At 44.0% G+C, this 19,965-nt stretch overlaps 1 protein-coding gene across 3 annotated transcripts in view; it reads right to left on the bottom strand.

The window, feature by feature from the left end:
* The window catches only part of atxn7l2a (ataxin 7-like 2a), a 74,975-nt gene that overhangs the window by 35,522 nt on the left and 19,488 nt on the right, over positions 1 to 19,965 (bottom strand). For all 3 annotated transcript variants that reach the window (XR_009796887.1, XR_009796888.1, XM_061833174.1), the window contains exons 4-7: positions 17,764 to 18,014; positions 10,641 to 10,723; positions 9,115 to 9,326; positions 8,707 to 8,887 (exon numbers count right to left, since the gene is read on the bottom strand). Coding sequence is in view for 1 of the 3 variants with exons in the window: in XM_061833174.1 (XP_061689158.1) it covers positions 8,707 to 8,887; positions 9,115 to 9,326; positions 10,641 to 10,723; positions 17,764 to 18,014 (727 nt within the window). In the remaining 2 variants the exon portion in view is untranslated. The remainder of the gene's footprint in view (positions 1 to 8,706; positions 8,888 to 9,114; positions 9,327 to 10,640; positions 10,724 to 17,763; positions 18,015 to 19,965) is intronic.

Here is a 19,965-nt window from a genome sequence, read left to right as displayed (position 1 = left end):
GCCTCGCCTTCTTTTCCTTCATACGGCGGTTCACAAACAGCTATACAGATACATATACAGATTCTGCAAACAAGTGTGATATGTAACACGAAAATAGGAAACTGTCAATGACGAATTCGTCTTTGGATTATAATATATTATATTATGTGGCTTCTCGGTCTTCCTCTGACTCTGGAAAGATCTCGCGCTAATATCAATGGTTTCTCCGTCGATATGCATGTAAATACTATTGAAATACCGCTCGCTGAAATACTTTAAGCCCTGCTGTATGCTTTTCAACGATATTTCATGTTAGCTAAGAATGCGAGTGAGAAATCAGCCAGACAGTTTCGCTCTATTCTTTTCTTGCTGCGCTGATATTTTTGCTAATTGTTTGTCTGACGTCAGCGCACGTGGCGTGACGTCACTTCATGTGGTGTGGTTAAGTGCCCTGTACGGAGGGGTCAATTGTACTCTTTGCTACTTTTGAACTTTGTTATAATTATCAGATACTTTTTTTTTTCTTTCCCCCTTTTCAGCTATTTCTTGAACTAGCTATGTCCTTAACAGGTTTCTTACAAAACATGAGAATCATCAATACATTGAGAGTGATTGACAAGTGTGTGACATTACTCAACATTTTGACACCTGTGCCATAGCAGATCGGTCATGGCCCAGGTTAACAATATCAGGCCCTGGCACTGTTAACTTGCACATTGTCGGCGGAAATTCCCATACTGTGGGTCGAAGAGGAGGAAACCGGATTCTTCAGCAGAAAGTGAATAGGGACACACAGAACCTACAACTGTGTGTTTGTTGCCATATTGTGCATCCAAGAGAGCTTTTGGAAAGACAGTCAGTCTCGAGGTTTAGGGGGGAGGTTTAAATTATTTTACCATGGAGTATATGGGAAGAGACATGGAGTCGGGGTTATTTTAAAGGAGTTGGCTAAGAATGTCTGGGAGGTGAAAAAAGTATCATCTCGAGTGATGAGGCTAAAACCTGATGTTAAGGGTGTTATGTATAATATGATTAGTAGCTATACCCCTAGGTGGAATGTGACCGAGAGGTGAAAGAGGAATTCTGGAAGAAGCTAGATGAAGTAGTTCTGAACATTCCAGACACAGAGAGAGTTGGGATTGGTGCAAATTGGAATGGACAAGTTGGTGAAGGAAGCAGGGGTGATGAAGAAGTTATGGGTAAGTATGGCATCCAAAGGAACTTTGAGGTACAGATGATGAACACCATTTTCCAAAAGATGCAGGAACCTATGTTCCTACAAGAGCGGAGGTAGAAGCTCACAGATGGAATGCATTTTGCTCAAACAATGTAATCTGAATCTAAGCACATTTTGGTCATTTCTGGTAGCAGCTTTTACTTTCAGAAACAAGGAACAAAACAACAACGATGACAACTGCGGAAGAGTGTCTGGGATAGGTGGCATGTGGAAGCAGGAGGAATGGTGATTATGTCATCACAGCATGTGACTAAACGGGGCCAATCATGAAAGATGAGCTCTGCACCTTTCCCCACGTAGCAACTTTTTTTTTTTTTAAACGTGTGCGCGGCGATGTACGCACAAGCGACGTCATGGTGCTGTGTGGTATAATGCCCAAGTCACGTCATGCAATGCAGGCACTGTCAGCCACACGACCAGAGGAGTATAAAGTGGCCTTTAAAGTAACATCAGTGTGTGAGCTCAGAAATGCACTTCTGAAAGAATGGTTAAAACCTCCCATGAACACACTCTGAAAGTTCGTTGATAGCCTTCCCAAAAGAGTTTAAAGTTTTATAGTTCCAAAGGGTGGATATAAATCATAAATGTCATCTAGTCACAATGGGGTGTATGACAAGATCAGAATCCGCTTTATTGGCCAAGTATGTAAATAACACACAAGGAATAAGTTTCCAGTAGTTGGAGCCACCTTAGTACAACATATGTGTTGAGTACGAAAAACAATAGTCAAAACAGTTTACAGGGAACACTTTTTTTTTTTTTTTTTAAACTCATCCCCACGGACCTGTCGATGCTTTACAATTAACACTGACCCAGGGGGAGGGGGGAAGGGGGTACCTTAGATTGTTTGTATTGCACATCATTTGTATTGAAAATCGAATATAATAAACAATATCATAAATAATAATAATGAAATAAATAAAATAAACAAAAATACATGTGGAAAAATAAAGAAAAAGAACCAGCAAATCCACATTTCTCTCTTTTATCTCTACATATCCACATAACAGTTACATTTTTTTTAATATTAAACACTCAATTTTTTAAAATAAATTGGTCAGTTTGAACCATCTCCTCTCCCCTGCCTCATTTCACTCTGTTGGCGACCACAGCCCTAACGCTGTGACTAGTCGCTATAATATTTAAAGATGAGTTCAAAATAAGGTACAGACACACCACGATAATGAAGTGCATGAAAATTTTAACTCACCATAACGCTAACACCAGAGCTTGTTTTTCTGCAACGAGATGGTCCCATCTGCGGGTAATGGGAGACAATGACACCCTAAATGTGTTGCTTATGTCCAGTTTATTCCGTTGTTTTGTTTGCTGTCGCTGCAGAAAACTCCGCTTCACACATAGATGTCAGAAATGGCAACAGCGTTTTCAGTGCTTTGGTGGTGATCTCCAGGTATTCTGCCATGAGTTTAATCCAGAACAAGGGCAGAGTTGTTGCCTTGAAAATACGTTGAAAGCCACCATCGTTTGCGATCTCCAGCAGTTGATCTTCTTGTTGCACAGACATGCTGGATTAATAAATGGGTCACGGATCCATCCCTTGGCAGTTTGTGGGTCCTTTTTGGCTGGGAAGTACCACTCGAACTCTTTTAATAGCGAAGACAGGTGACACATTGTGCACCAGCTGGGAAAATAAATGTGCTGCCGGTGGAGACTTCTTTTCTGAGAGAAATCTTTGCAGTGGCTTTTGCAATTCAAACACTCTTGTGAGCGATTTCGATCTGGATAACTTCTTAGGGCCCAATTCTTATTTATTATTATCTTATTCTTATTAATTATTATTATTTATTATATATTTGTGTTCTTATACTTCTTATTTCCATGTTTAACAGAAGACGTGTGTACTCAGTATCCAAAAAGCTCCTCAAAAAGTCGCATGTTCAGGGCATGTGCTTTGTTGTTAACTTTCTTTTCTTGGAAATTGTAGGCTCTTCTTTTTTCTCTTCAATGAGCCTTTTTCCTTTCTAAAATACATTTTCCGAGGATGTGTTTTTTACTCATTTTGTAGGTTGTGGGGGTTAAATTTTTGCCCTGAAGTGACCGAGGTTAAACCAAGAGAATCCGGTCATTTTTCAAAAAAAAAAAGATTGTTCAGACTTGTAAAATGAATAAAACGGAACTAATTGATTATTTCTTCGGCGGTCCAGTACCAATTGATCCACGGACCGGTACCAGTCCACAGCCCAGGGGTTGAGGACAACTGATTTAGAGCAGTTAGGATGCACATTAGAGCAATAGTATAGTTCAATGACCATTGTGCAAAGGGTGTCAAGACTTCAAGGAGTTTATGCAATTTAAAGTGACTAGCTGTGCAATAGTCGAGAGTATCCAATGGTAATAATAACTGGCCCAGCAGGATGTGACAACTTGAGGCAGATGCTTGCTGCAATGGAATTGTAAGTTAGCTGCTCAAGAATTTAAGAATTTAATTGCAAGAGGGAAGCGGTTGTTGGAATGCTTGCTAGTTCTGGGTTGCAATGATCGGTAGCGCCTACCCGATGGAAGGCGCTGGAAGAAGCGTGGCCAGGATGTGGAGCGTTCGATAGGATCTAGCCCGCTCTTGTCCTAATTCGGTTGGTGTGCAAGTCCTTAAGGGTGGGTGGGGTGGTGCCAGCAGTCTGTTCAGCAATTTCTTTTGTCAGTTACAGTAGGAGTTTGTCCTTTTTTGTGGCAGCTCCAAACCAAACTGTGATGGAGGCACACAGTACTTAAATCGCTGTGGAGAACTGTCTCAGCAGCTCATAGCAGGCCGTGCTTCCTCAAAAGCCCTAAGAACTACATAATTTGCTGGGCTTTGTGAGGATGGAGTTGATGTTTTGTCTCCCACTTCAGGTCCTGTGAGACTGTAATTCCGAGGAACTTGAAGGTCTCGATGGTTGACATGAGACAATGGGACACTATGAGGAGCAGCTGTGGTGAAGGATGCGTACTGGTGTTCACATCACCTGTACAGTTTGTAGTGTGTTTAGCTCCAGGTTGTTGTGAACACACTAAAGCTGCGAGTCTCTCCACTTCCTGTCAATACGCAGACTCGTCACAGTCTTTGATGAGCCAGATGACTGTGGCATCATCTACGAACTTCAGGAGTTTGACAGCCAGGTGCCTTGAAGTGCAGTCATTCGTGTACAGAGAGAAGGGCAGTGGCGAGAGGACACAACCTTAGGGTGCCCCTGCACTGAAGATGCGTGTGGATGAGGGCCTCACCTGCTGTGTCAAGCCCGTCAGGAAGTTGCAGATCCACTGGCAGTTGGCAGGTGAGATGCTGTGTTGGGGAAACTTAAAGGAATTCGGGGATGATGATGTTGGGGATCAGAATGATGGTAAAACGTAGGAAGCGGGTTGGTAAATCATACAGTTCTCGAGACCTGCTGAAGATCTTTGTGAAGACTAAAGCTTGTTGGTCTGCACAGACGTGGAGGCAGAATGGGGAAAAGTTCTGGGCCCGCCGCTTCGTTAATCTTTTGTTGTTTGAAGATGCACCGCACGAACTGTTCATGGATCGTAAATGTATGAGTCAGAACGTTGAAGTGGTTGGTGGTGCGCCTTGGTGGGTGTGTGGAGTGAAAGTGTCCCTTTCAAATCTGCAGTAAACGCTGTTTAGATCATCAGCTTTCCAATTTTGGTCTACTGGAGGAGGGCTTGTCGCTTGTAATTACCGTATTTTCTGGACGACAAGCCGCTACTGTTTTCGGATTCCGTGAACCCCAAGGTCTGTTTTACAAAGCAGTTAAAATGTTTTGGGGGTTTTTTCGCATGTGGCTCTTAATAAAAATACAATAAAAACTTGTTTGAACATAATGCTTAAACATGGTCGTTCCCTGTAAAGTAATGGGCATGTGCAGATGCCTCCCGTCTGTAGAAGAAGAGGAATACCTCCATCATGCGTAGAAGACATAGTGAAAACAACTGGCCACGAGAGAATGGAGTTCACGTGTGTTGAGCTTAACCGCTTCTCGACAAAAGCTTCCGTGATTGGTTATTTTTAAGATCATTCTACCAAAACAAGAACTTGCAAAAGATATAGTCATTAATGTTAAGAAAAAAGCAGGATAATGTAAAAGCTTAATGGCTGAAAGGCTGACTTAGTGTTACAGTAGGAGTCGGGGAGTATTTTTTCACAGAAAAAAAGCATGGCTTGTTTTAGACAGTATGAGGGCCCAAATAAACTCTGTGAAAATAGCCATCAAGAGATCAAACTCCATTTCACCTGTGATTCCCAGAGGTACTAAAATGTTTCTGGAGTCACTGGACATCCGCAGGAATCTTGCATTTAAAAAGGTATACGGCACGGTGAATGAGAGGCTTGGATAAGCAGTAACGGGGTGTCTTTTACAAAAACTGGCCGAATGCAAATATGATCCTTTTCTGAGGTTTGCTAATGAATTTTAAATGTGTGGAGCAGTGTAGAATATCTACCTTCAATTGATTTAGAAAAGGTGGGCTGCTACCAAAGGAGACCAACACAATTTCAGCGGTAACTCTGCCTTGAGATGAAAATGACTCTGGCACCGGAGACACCGAAATGGTGTGTGACGCAGACATTGTGAGGCTCTTCAACTCTGACACTGAAGATGAGGACTTCAGTGGATTCAGTTAACAGGATGACAACGAATAAAAACAATGGCTTTCCTGTTGTGTTTGAGCCATTTTACTGCCATGTTTCAGTCAAACAAGGTATGTAAAAAAAATTTACGTTACAAAGTCTGTGTGTTTATGTTTCGCTTAAAGGGCTCCTGTCATGAAATGGATGGTTTTTAGTATGTTAACAATGAAAAAACAGCCAATATGGGCCCATGCGTTTTTCCACCACAAAACATGATTTTGACGTATACAGCTTTTCGTAACTCCCACCATGAAAATCCTCTCGGGGGATTTGTTTTTGAGAAGAAGCAGGAAGTGACGTAAAGGACAGCAGCACCCCCAAGTGGACTCGTTTGTTTCCATTAGTTTTACCTCCGGGAAGGTAGCTCGTTGTTCCTTTGTGTTAGCCAAATTGCCAGCTCATTGGATTGCTGGACATGCACACTCAGGAAAATGGATTTAGCCTTCATATAAATTTGCAAGAGACCCGGTTCGTTGTGAAAAATGGATTGCACGGGTGCAGAGGACGAGAGCTTCGTGGGTTCCAAATAACAGGTAGGCAGTAATGCGCCCCGGCTCAACGGTGTTCAACAAGTACTGTGGTGGCTTTGAAGATCCCCCTAAAAGCAGCACGGCTCGGCTCCATTATATGCTACCACGGCGCCGAACGTCAGCCACACCGCTGAGGCGCCACGTTCGGTGGTCAGGTTGTGCGTCGGGCTTTGCGGACGGGGGCAGCTCAGAAGAACCCAGCCGAGAATGCCTCACTCAGCCACGTGGACGCATAAAGCACCCCGGCTCAACTATGTTGCTCAGTACTGCGGTGTCTGAACAACCCTGTAAAGCACCACAGCTCGGCTCCGTCATAAGCCACACCGGCCGGCTGCGATGAGCCGCGATGGTTCATCTCCACCGCGGAAGTGGATCGGATGGGGATGCGGTTTGGCTGTGATCGCATATCATCTAAATATGGCTCGAAAGAATAGTGTAATATTGCCCCGGTAACTTCGCTCGGTTGTGCGGTGTTCTCCTTTTCGAAAAGAGCTTCCATTTCAGAAGGGGCGCGTTTGTCTCCCATAGTTAGGGTGCACCGCGTGTTTTCATTGGCGAATGTCCGGGTGACGTCACGGACGGAGGACGCAGCCAATATGGCGACCCCTTGGATATTGTAGAATGACACTTGAGCAACTTTGCGCATGGATGTTTTTGTCTTTGCTCACATTTATTTTTTCGTATAGACATTGAAGTGAATAATGTTATATGCATTTTTCATTACAATAAAGTTCACAATGTTTGGTATATATCTGTGGCGCATGATCCGGTGCGAATCGTGTGTGTGTGGGGGGGGGGGGGGGGGGGCGACAAAGAGTGGGCGCGGCCTATTAAATGGTGCATGTTGTCATCCAGAAACTACAGTAGTTAGCGATTGTAATGTGTGCCACACTGATTTGGAGTAGTTCACGCCAAACTGTTTTTCCATCTTTTTTGCATAAGCCTTTGTTGCAATGTTAATTTTAGTCAGTCTCGTTTCTAGTGTGACAGGGGCCTATCCCCGCTGTGATATGAGACCTCTTTCACCTGGCGGAGTTGCCCAAGTCTGGGTGTCAACCATGTCTTGTTGTTACTGAACGTACAAAAAAATTGATACACATACCTCACAGAAACTGACATAAGCTGTAACAGCAATTATGTTTTCGTTGTTTTAGGTTGGTCGCTGAATTTCGAGACTCCAGTCTGTGCGGTTGAAATAGCTTTGAAATAATGTTGCCTCATTGGTCCAGTTTTTCACTGGTTTTACCAAAGGCTTCATGCACTCAAGTTCTTGCTTGTATGTAGGTATTAAGTACATTAAGCAGTGAACGGAGGAGCCTTTGGCAGCGCAGGGAATGGCAAAATATGCGTTTTTTTATTGTGGTATAGCAGTGATCCAAAGTGTTATTTTTCCTTGTCAGACAGTCTATGTGCTGTTTGTATTTAGGGAATTTATGTAAGAGTTTAGCTTTGTTAAAATCTCCTAGGATAGAGGTGAGTCCACTCCCCCCCCCCACCCCCAAATTTCATTTACTTGTTCAGCGAGGGTGAGCAGTGCTGCAGTCATGATAGCTTGGGGCATATGAATATAAATGAGGGACACTTGCATAGCGAGTAAAAGGGCTTAAACTTCAAGAACAGCAACTATCAAAACAGCCTGCAGGGTGTGCTGAGCTGTGTGACTTCCGTGCACCATATCTCATTGATAATGAAGCATATTCCACTGTCTTTTGTTTTCCCCTCCAGATCCGCGACGCGAGTTGTCCGGTCAATATGGAAGCCTTGCAGCTTTACAGCTCCGCTGGAAATGCATTTGGACAGTCAAGTCTCTGTGAAGCACAGGGTGTCGGAATGTCCGAAGTCTTTGCTGGTTTATCAGGAGATGAAGCTTGTCTATTTTGTTGGGAAAGGAGCATATATTCGAGAGGTGAATTAATAGGAGCACCAATCTGTGTCCTCTCCTGTAGAGTTTCACATGAATTCTGCCTCGCGTGCCCCTGTGGTGTCTTCGCCTTCATACTCTTTAGAGCGGACATGCTATCACCGTTGCTTCTCAGGTGAGTAACTCGGGGAAAACATTTAGCGCATTTGCGAAAGTTGGTGAAATAAAGCCAGGGAAGACTCTGATGTTGAGCAAGTCCTTTCTTCTCTACATGAGACGACCGAAAGACACAAAAATGTAAACAATACTAGGGAGTAGTAGGGACCATCTTGAATGAGTGGCATAGTGGCTATAATGTGTATCATGTGAAATAAAAAATTGGCCAAACACAAATGAAACAGTTGAAGTAAAACAAATACATATTGATGTTAAGTCCTTGCTTTCTTTTCTCAGTGTCAAATTGAAGACAAATACTCACTGCTAGTGGTCTCGGATGTGCAGAAGAAGACTGGAATTCAATCGGGTTTGCTGCTCTTTCTGCCTCACTTTCGTCACTGGAAATTGTTCCAATGACAAGAGGGGAAGGGGCTCGTAGCTTTCCGTAAGTCTGAAGCTGCCTGTCATTCTCTAGGGTGCTCTCTGATACAGCTGTGGAACAACTGTAAAACCAAAGGGAACCAGTTACTTAAATGGATGGGAAAGTGGGAGGCAAAGGATTAAACCTGGCCCTTTAAAAGTTTGACTTTTGAAAAAAAGGGTAAATTTCCCTTTTCTGGTCTTTATCATGAGTTCTGAACAGATGGACAGAGAGTTCAATATATTTTACTGTGCTGCAAAGCCCAAAGTACCATACACCGCATCCCTTACTAGCTTGACCAAAGCTAACCTGAAATCAGGGAGGGTGGCCAAAGGTCTCCGGCAGTGTGGAGCCTCATCTTGAGCTTTTGGTATCTCTGGGCAGGGGGACCATCCAGACGAGGAAATTCCCTCCACCGTTTGTCCCCCCTTCTCACGGACTTTGGTCTTAAGTTCAGCCACTAACTGGTCAAAGGTCTTACTGCGGCCTTGCACCTTCCTACGCTGGTGGATGGAATGGATCTGAAGAATAGGACACAGGTGATGAGCCACTTTTGACCTTTGTCCTCGTCTGATCAAAAATTGAACCATCTAAAATTGCATAGTTCGCACCACCGACAATTTTGTTTTAGTTTATTATAAACACTGTATGTGCAAGTGTATGTGCCATTGCACTTAGTGTCAATTGCACACCTTTGGGCGACTGTAATTAGGTTTTCTGAAGCAGACTCATGCAGCCTCACATCTACTTCCTTCTTCACAAAAGCACCACATTAAAGTTGACTTGCTGTGCAAGACGCCTTACCACTCTATCAGTTATTGACTGAGTCAGAGTAGACTTGTCAACTTCAAACATCTAAAAACATTTGATTGGGATACATTGAAAAAAACTGCTTAAATTATTCATTTTACAAACAGTAGATTTTAGTGTCTGAGATACTACAATTGCTGCATGTTTTCGATATGCATTCTGTGAAAGATTACAGTTGGAAGGAAACTAGTCTTTGTGACTAATTTTTAAGCACTTCAACTAAAAGAGTGTAAAAATGATCTGTAAAACACCAAAATATTCATTCTACACCAGTTTTACTCAAATTCAATTTACCTTGGGGCTGCTGGACGCAGTTTCCAGCTGAGGCTGGCCGGCAGCCCGGGCGCACAGGCGAGCGCGGCCTATTTCAGTTAGAAATTTAAAAGAAAGTCCAATCTTCTCAAACTATTTTTTAAGAAAGATAAAAGAGGACGTTAAGTGTCAACAAGTTCTGTGTAAATCTAATTAAATGCTTCATGCCAACACTGCGGTAATTCTCGCTCTTAGATAAATGTTTCTCTGCTTGCATCAAGCCCGGTCGATATCACACCCCGGAGAGCCAAATATCCCACCGTGATTGGTTGGGTCGTCAGCTCTACACACAACACTGTAAAAGTGCCATTCATGTAAAACTTGAGGGACAATCTAACAAACTTTCATATTAAAGTGGGGGCCACAGTTTTAGACCCCTGCTCAACACTAACATATATAACTATTTCTGCACACTTCAGGTTAATTCTGATGTCAAATGAGAGTCAATACTAGACTGACTAAAAAATTAAAGTTTTACATTACATTTACATGAATATCTTGAGCGCTTTAGTCAGGTCAGATTTCTATTTCTTGCCAACTCTCTGATGAAGAATAACCACCACACAATCTTAAAACGTGTGAATTTGTGAGGTACTGAAACAACCTACTTTTCTTCTGTGGGGTATAAACAATGGGTCATATCCAGAAGGGAGAAAGAAAAACGCCAACAAGAGAACATGTGACTGCAATCTGCATGAAGATTTTCATCTTACATTGCATGTCAGGAGACGAGTGCAGACTTTCTTCCTGTCAGGATCAAGGACACCACAGTGTTTGTCCAAATCACACTCTCTTTCTAGAAACACACAGAACATTTATTGTTTATGTCACACATTTAAAGAAACATTCAACATGTCACTTCAACATAACACAGTAGGAGCAAGAGCAGGAATCTTTATACAATTTCGATTTCAAAGCTAAAACTACAGAAGCCTTATTCCAAATGTTGTAGAGAGGAAACTGGTCATTCATTTTAACAAAGTTAAGAGACATTTTGATAATCATTTTAACAATGGTAAGACACTTTGATATTTACATACATACAATCCAGCTTGCAAGGAAGAAACATACTGTTATACAGCCTAGCACGCTAGTCCTAGCACTAACGTTTGTGTGTAAACATGCTGGCGTTCAGTTCAATCATGCTATAAACCTGTTTTGTGTGTGTGTGAATAAATGTTGACAACAGAGCCCTAGTTTCTTCAAAAGGACAAGCAAGGAGGGTGAAATGTTGGTTGCAATTGCATAGATCAATGTCAAGGTGCGCTGCCTGATAATTGTCGTTCACGTCATACAGAATTAAGAAAACCGACCTTTCTAAACCAAAACAAGCTGACAGGCTTGTTCTTGCTGACTTTTGTCTATATTTTTGGTCCTTTAATCTTAAGGTAATTTTAATTTTGCTGAATGACTCTGCTGAAGCACCTCGTTGGTTTCAGTTGGAGAGGGTGCATTCCATCCATCCATCTTCTACCACTTCTCCGGGTCGGGTCGCGGGGGGAAGTAGCTTCAGCAGGGATACCCAGACTTCCCTTTCCCCAGCCACTTCTTCCAGCTTTTCTGGGGGAGATCCCGAGGCGTTCCCAGGCCAGCTGAGACACAGTCCCTCCAGCGTGTCCTGGGTCATCCCCGGGGTCTCTTTTCCGTGGGACATGCCTGGAACACCTCATCACGGAGGCGTCCGGGAGGCATCCGAATCAGATGCCCCAGCCACCTCATTTGGCTCCTCTCAATTCGGAGGATTAGCAGTCCGACACTGAGCCCCTCCCAGATGACCGAGCTTCTCACCCTATCTCTAAGGAAGAGCCCGGACACCCTGCAGAGGAAACTCATTTTGGCCACTAGCTCTTGCCCATAGGTGAGGGTAGGAATACAGATCGATTGGTAAATTGAGAGCTTTGCCTTTCGACTGAGCTCCCTCTTAACCACAATGGACCGACACAAAGTCCGCATCACTGCAGACACTGCAATCATCAGTCTGTTGATCTCCTGCTCCATTCTTCGCTCGCTTGTGAACAAGACCCCAAGGTACTTGAACTCCTCCACTTGGGGTAGGATCTCATCCCTGACCCGGAGAAGGCACGCCACCCTTTTCCGATTGAGGACCATGGTCTCAGCTTTGGAGGTTCTGATGCTCATCCCATCCACTTCACATTTGGCTGTGAACTGCTCCAGTGAGAGTTGGAGATCACAGCTTGATGAAGTCAACAGAACCACATCAACTGCAAAGACCAGAGATGCGATGCTCAGGCCACCAAACTGGACACACTCGATGCCTCAGCTGCGCCAAGAGATTCTGTCCATAAAAGTCATGAACAAATTGGTGACAAAGGGCAGCCTCGGCGGAGTCCAACTCTCACCGGAAACGAGTCGAACTTATTGCCAACAATGCAGACCAAACTCTGACAGCGGTCGTACAGGGACCGAACAGCCTGTATCAGGGGGTTCGGTACCCCATACTCCCGAAGAACCTCCCACAAGACTCCCCAAGGAACACGGTCAAACGCCTTCTCCAAGTCCACAAAACACATGTAGACTGGTTGGGCAGACTCCCATGCACCCTCGAGGATACTGGCAAGGGTGTAAAGCTGGTCCGCTGTTCCACAGCCAGGAGAAAAACCACCTTGCTTCTCTTGGATCCGAGATTCGATTTCCCTACGGACGCTCCTCTCCAGCACACCTGAATAGACTTTACCGGGGAGGCTGAGTCGTGTGATCCCGCAATAGTCGGAACACACCCTCCAGTCCCCTTCTTCAAAAAGGGGACCACCACCCCAGTCTGCCAATTCAGAAGCACTGTACCAGATGTCCACGTGATGTTGCAGAGGCGTGTCAGCCAGGTCAGCGTCACATCATCCAGAGCGTTTAGGAACTCCGGGTGAATTTCATTCCCCCCCAGGGCCCTGCCACCAAAGAGCTTTTTAACCACCTTGGTGACCTCAACCACAGAAATAGAAGAGCCTGCCTCTGAGAACCAACACTCAAAATCCTCATGGGAAGGAGTGTTGGTGGAATTGAAGAGGTTTTCGAAGTATTCTCCCCACCGACTCACAAAATCCCAAGTTGAGGTCAGCAGTGCCCCATCCCTATGATAAACAGTGTTTACGGTGCACTGCTCCCCCCTCCTAAGACGCCAGACTAGAATTTCCTCAAAGTAGTCTTGAAGTCTTTTTCCATGGCTTCATCAAACTCCTCCCACGCCCAGACTCTTTCCTCTGTGACCACCAAAGCTGGATTCTGCTTGGCCAGCCAGTACCTATCAGCTGCCTCAGGAGTCCCACAAGCTAAAAATGCCCGATAGGACTCCTTCAGCTTGAGAGGATCCCTCACTGTTGGTGTCCACCAGCGTGTTCGGGGGTTGCTGCAACGACAGGCACGAACCACCTTACAGCCAAAGCTCAGGTCGGCCACCTCAGCAATGGAGGCACGGAACATCGTGCACTCGGAATCAATGCCCCTCGCCTCACCGGCATCTTCCCCCACCATCGGCACCAACTCACCACCAGGTGGTGATCAGTTGACAGCTCTGCCCCTCTCTTCACCAGAGTATCAAAGACATGGTCGCAAGTCCGATGACAAAACTACAAAGTCCATCATTGAACTGCGGCCTAGGGTGACCTGGTCCCAAGTGCACATGTGGACACTCTTATGCCTGAACATGGTGTACGTTATGGACAATCCGTCATGAGCACACAAATCCAGGAACAGAACACCACTTGAGTTCTGATCTAGTGGGGGGGGGGGGGGGGGGTTGTTCTTCACAATCACAGACTTCCAGGTCTCACTGTTATTGCCCACATAGGCATTTAATTCCCCCAGCAATAATGATGTCCTCAGAGGGAGCGCTCTCCAGCACTCCTTCTAAGGACTCCAAAAAGGGTGGGTACTCTGAACTGCTGTTTGGTGCATAGGCACAAATAACAGTCAGGACCCACCACCTGACCTGAAGGCGGAGGAAGGCTACCCTCTCATCCACCGGGGTAAACCCCAACGTACAGGTCCCAAGCCAGAGGGCAATAAATACACCCACACCTGCTCGGCATCTCTCACCGTGGGCAACTCCAGAGTGGAACAGAGTCCAAACCCTCTAAAGAGGAGTGGTACCAGAGCCCAACCGGTGCATAGAGGCGGGTCTGATCATATCTTGTCAGAACTTCTCGACATCACGCACCAATTCGGGGTTCTTTCGTGCCAAAGAGGTGACATTCCATGTACCTAGAGCTTGTTTCTGTATCCGCGGATTGGCTCGCCAAGGTCCCCGCCTTTGGCCACCGCCCAGCTCACATCGCACAAGACCCCTATGGGCCCTTCACAGGTGGTGAGCCCATGGGAAGGGGGACCCATGTTACCCTTTTGGGCTGTGCCCAGCCGAGCTCCAGACAACTTAACTCCTTAACTCATCGGGACACACAAACCCCTCCACCACGATAAGGTGATGGCTAGAGGAGATGTCAGGAAGAGCATCCGGTTTAAAACTTTGCCCAACAAATATGATTGTTAATCTGAAGAAGTGCACACTGGATCGGTCGTGGCCCGGGTTAATAACACACACCCCCGGCACCATTAACTTGCAGGGTGTCGGTGGACATTCAACTTCTTTGGGTCGAAGACAAATTAGAGGAGGAAAGATGATTGGTCGGCAGAAGAAAGAGGAATGCACAGAGCCTACAGTGTAGGGACAATGACAGGAAACACTCGGGAGTTGGTTTTCATGATTAGGAGAAAGGTTGATATATTATGCATCCAACAGAGCAGGTGGAAAGGTACTTAGGCTAGAGGTTTAGGGGCAGGGTTTAAATTATTTTATCATGGAGTAGATGGGAAGAGAAATGAAGTAGGGTTATTTTAACGGAAGGGCTGGCTAATGTTGGTGAAGGAAACAGGGGCAATGAAGAACCTATGGGTAAGTACAGCATCCAGGAAAGGAATTTTCAGGGACAGATGGTGGTGGAAAAGGATGGAAAAGGCAGTACTGAACACCTTTTACCAGAAGAGGCAGGAACATAGGGTGACCAACAGAAGCAGAGGGAGAAGCAAAAAGGTGGATTACATTTTGTAGAATTTGCGCAGACGTTGTAATATGAAGGAGGTTACTGAGTGTAAGGAAGTGGCAGGGGAGAGTATAGCTCGACAGCATAGGTTGGTGGTGTGTAGGATGATTCTGGTTGTCGTAAGGAGGGGGGGTTAAAAGATAAAGGTAGAGCAGAGAACCATGTGGTGGAAGCTGAGAAAGAAGAATGTTGTGCGGCCTTTCGGACAGAGGTGAGACAGGCTCTTGATGGATAGGAGGACCTCCCAGAAGACTGGACTACTACAGCCAAGGTATTCAGAGAGACAGGCAGGAGAATACTGTGTGGGTCTACTGGAAGGAAAGGGGAGAAGGACACTTGGTGGTGGAACCCCAAAATGTACAGGAAGTGATAATGGGAAAGAGGTTAGCAAAAAACAAGTGGGACACAGGACTGAGAAGAGGTGAAAGGAATACATTGAGATGAGATGTAGGGAAGAGGTAGAGGTGGCTAAGGCTAAACAAGAGCCATCTGACAACATATACACCTGGTTGGACACGAAAAAAGGAGAAAAGGGTTTCTAGAGGTTGGCCAAACAGGGATACAGTAGCAGGTTATGGGTGATTCGGGATAGAGATGGAAATGTGTTGACTGGTGACAGTAATGTGCTAAATAGATGTAAAGAATACCTTGAGAAGTTGATGAACGAACAAAATGAGAGAGAAGGAAGGATAGAAGAGTTCCCATTTTTAAGAACAAAGGTAAGGAATAAAGTTGATGAGCCACACAATGAAGTTATGGGAAAGAGTAGTGGAGGCTAGACTCAGGACAGAAGTAAGTATCTGCAAGCAACAGTATGGTTTCATGCCTAGAAAGAGTACCTCAGATGCATTATTTTCCTTGAGGATGTCAGCGGAAAAGTACAGAGAAGGTCAGAAGGAGCTACATTGTGTCTTTGTGGATCTAGAGAAAGCCTATGACAGAGTACCAAGAGAGGAACTGTGGTACTGCATGCGTAAGTCTGGCGTAGTGGAGAAATGTTAGAATAGTAAAGGACGTGTATGAGGGCAGTAGAACAGTGGGACGTGTGCCATGGATGTGAAAGAAGAATTTAACGTGAAGGTGCTCTGCGCCCCTTCCTGTTTGCTGTAGTAATGGATAGGCTGACAGATGTTAGACTGGAATACCCTTGGACCATGATGTTCGCAGATTCTTTGGAGACAATAAATCCCTACGTGGTTGTGAAAAGTCGGTAAATCTAGCAAACAAGTCACATGGAAATACTGGGCACCAGAACTGCTCTAAGTAAACATGCAATTTGATTGGTTGGTAGCGTCACGTGGGGTGCTGTGACGGCTACAAACAGAGATGAAGAGAAGTGCAACAGCTCAATGTTGCCCATTAAACGCAGCTGAAAACATACTAGTATAAAAGGTTTAATCTGTTTGTGTTCACCCACAAGGCAGAGAGAACCAGAGGGAGGAAAAAAAGTGTTTTCCAGGAAAACTCGAGCTTTTCCAGGACATTTTACTTTTGGGGTCATTTTCCATGTGTTTTCCATGACTGGAAAATCTGTAAATCCTTTTCCAGGTTTTCCAGGACACGGGGGAACCCTGCTTTGTGTATGAAGCGTGCTATACAAATAAATTTGCTTTGCTGCTCTACATTAAGTGTGATTAATATCTCAGAATCCATTCCTATTCCAGTAAAAAACACAAAATGTATTTCCTATGGATCCTAAATTATGACTTTGTGAAATGACTGACACACTATATCGAAAAGATAAGATGTGAATCGCAATTCAACAAGGTTTGGTTGCCCCTTGTCTGCTTCCTGCGAAAAAACCTAGAACAGATACTTGTTTTGTTGATGACTTCTCATTGTTATAGGTATACTCCATGGCTTCTTCATCCTTTATAGACCGTACTAAAAAAAAGGGAGGGAGGGAGGGAGTGGGAGGGCTTACTATGGGTTGTTATATTTATTATTGTTGAAATGTTGCTTTTTCAAAAATGAAAATGTAAATTGTAACTTATTTCCAAACTGTCCATTCCTCAATAAAACATTTGCAAAAAAAAAAAAAAAAGGCACGGTGATGTCTATTACAGTTGTAAACATACATGCCCCAGGTTTTTTGGAATGTGTTGCAAGCAAAGGGTGAATACTGTATTTGAAAAAAAAAAAAAAAAAAAAAAAAAACCAGTTGATCAATCTGAAGATTAAATCTTGTCTTTGTCATGTATTCAATTAAATATAGGATGAAAAGGATTTGCAAATCATTGTTTTCAGTTCTTATTTATGTTTTACAAAATGTCCCAACTTGAGTGAAATGTCTATTACAGTTGTAAACATACAAGCCCCAGGTTTTTTGGAATGTGTTACAAGCAAAGGGTGAATACTGTATTTGAAAAAAAAAAAAAATTAGTTGATCAATTTGAAGATTAAATCTTGTCTTTGTCGTGTATTCAATTAAATATAGGTTGAAAAGGATTTGCAAATCATTGTTTTTAGTTCTTATTTATGCTTTACAAAACGTCCCAACTTGAGTGAAATTGGGGTTTGTACAAATTATCGTTTAATAGTGGCAAGGTACTGCGATTTCCTCTTAAAGGCTATCAACCATACTGCAAACTGCTAAAACATGAGGTATTCGGCATATCCTGATTTTAATCTATAATCCAATACCATTTGTTCCTGTCACAGTATAAAAAAAGTATTATTAAAATATTGACAAAACCCAACAATGATTATTATGAGGCAGATAAGATACAGTCAGCACGGATCCTCCAATATCCAACTTTTTTACATTTAAATCCCCAAGACTTACTGGAGGCCACTTTGTTGTATGGCCTGGGAATACGGTGGTTTGGGACTACCGACGCTGGAGAAAAATTCTTCCTTTGGGCGTGGAGCCTGTCAATGACTGAAGATCTACCAGGTGAGGTGCCGCTGTGTGACCATGGGGGATCTCTGACGGATGCGGATGGAGGGCAAATCGGAGGCTCCAGAGGTGTTGGCTGTTTGAATACTGATAAATCTGTGTGGCTGCTGTGGGTTGATTTTTCCAGTGAGAAATGTCTGTTGAGAGACAACCGACCATGAGAAACTTTCCCTATAAATATGATATACAACTGAGTACTCTGCAAAAGTTGGTTAAACCCACAAAATATAATCACAATTTTGAAAACATACCTGAAGTGATTACTTAACATATAAGGACACCATTAACAAACGTTATGTCACTTAGTGGTCCCAGCTAAACTCATCATAACATGGAAAGCGACTGTATGGTTACTGGCATTTCGGAGGAACTGGCTCCCAATTCCAGCTGTGGCAATTAGGACGATCCACTATTGTCTTATCTACAAATGTGTCCATTCTTTAAATCATTACAGCGAAAGTATTCAACTATATTAGTACCCTAAGTTTTCAATAACTCTATGACACCGAAGATTTCCTTTCTCCGCCGCTTTGTCCAATCAAGGCGGAACGAATGTACACAATTTTAGCTTGTAGCTCAAAATATAGAAATACACTATTCACCATTTACAGAGGTTTACACGCAACATAATGAAAAAAAAATGCTCTCAATTTTATTTTGTTAATACGTGTGGTATGAAGTGCAGGTATCATTGTTGTCCAATTGGATCACCATCCTCACTATATTGACACTATTCGTATTGAAAGTGTCAAAGGTTCTCTCATTTCACAACAATGAAATTTGTCATCTTACAATGCAGCCCTCTGGGGGCACAAACCAGTGCAATTTGTAGGTCGGTCCCAAGCCCGGATAAATGCAGAGGGTTGCGTCAGGAAGGGCATCCGGCGTAAAAACTGTGCCAAAGAAATATGAGCGTCCATCTAAATAATCCCATAGCGGATCGGTCATAGCCCGGGTTAACAACGCCCACCCCCGGCACTGCTAACCTGCAGGGCGTCGGTAGAAATTCAGCTACTGTGGGTCGAAGACAAAGATGAGGAGGAAACCGGATTCGTCGTCAGAAGAAAAAGAGGAATGCACAGAGCCTACAAGTGAGTGTAGGGACTTTGAATGTTGGGACTATGACAGGAAAAGCTCAGGAGTTGGTTGACATGATGATTAGGAGAAAGATTGATATACTGTCCATCCAAGAGCGCAGGTGGAAAGGCTAGAAGTTTAGGAGCAGGATTTAAATTATTCTACCACGGAGTAGACGGGAAGAGAAATGGAGGAGGGGTTATTTTAAAGGAAGAGCTGGCTAAGAATGTCTTGGAGGTGAAAAGAGTATCAGATCGAGTGATGTTATGTATAATGTGATGAGCGGCTATGCCCCACAGGTAGGATGTGACCTAGAGTTGAAAGAGAAATTCTGGAAGGAACTAGATGAAGTAGTTCTGAGCATCCCAGACAGCGAGAGAGTTGTGATTGGTGCAGATTGTAATGGACATATTGGTAAAGGAAACAGGGGCGATGAAGAAGTGATGGGTAAGTACGGTATCCAGGAAAGGAACTTTGTGGTGGACTTAGCAAAAAGGATGGAGATGGCTGTTGGGAACACTTATTTCCAGAAGAGGGAAGAACATATAGTGACCTACAAGAGCGGAGGTAGAAGCACGCAGGTGGATTATATTTTGTGCAGACGATGTAATCTGAAGGAGATTACTGACTGTAAAGTAGTTGTAGGGGAGAGTGTAGCTCGATAGCATAGGATGTTGGTGTGTAGGATGACACTGGTGGTGTGTAGGAAGATTAAGAAGACAAAGGTAGAGCAGAGAACCATGTGGTGGAAGCTAAGAAAGGAAGAATGTTGTGCGGCCTTTCGGAAAAAAGTGAGACAGGCTCTCAATGGACAGCAGAAGGTCCCAGAAGACTGGACTACGACAGCCAAGGTAATCAGAGAGACCGGCAGGAGAGTAGTTGGTGTGTCTTTTGGGAGGAAAGGGGAGAAGAAGACTTGGTGGTGGAACCCCAAAATACAGGGAATCATACAAGGAAAGAGATTAGCGAAGAAGAAGTGGGACACTGAGAGGACTGAGGAGAGGCAAAAGG

This window comes from Syngnathoides biaculeatus, chromosome 10 (genome assembly GCF_019802595.1).
Source record: "Syngnathoides biaculeatus isolate LvHL_M chromosome 10, ASM1980259v1, whole genome shotgun sequence".
NCBI lineage: Eukaryota > Metazoa > Chordata > Actinopteri > Syngnathiformes > Syngnathidae > Syngnathoides > Syngnathoides biaculeatus.
The sequence above is the reverse complement of the archived record's forward strand: the minus strand, read 5'-3'. Positions and strand labels throughout refer to the sequence as shown.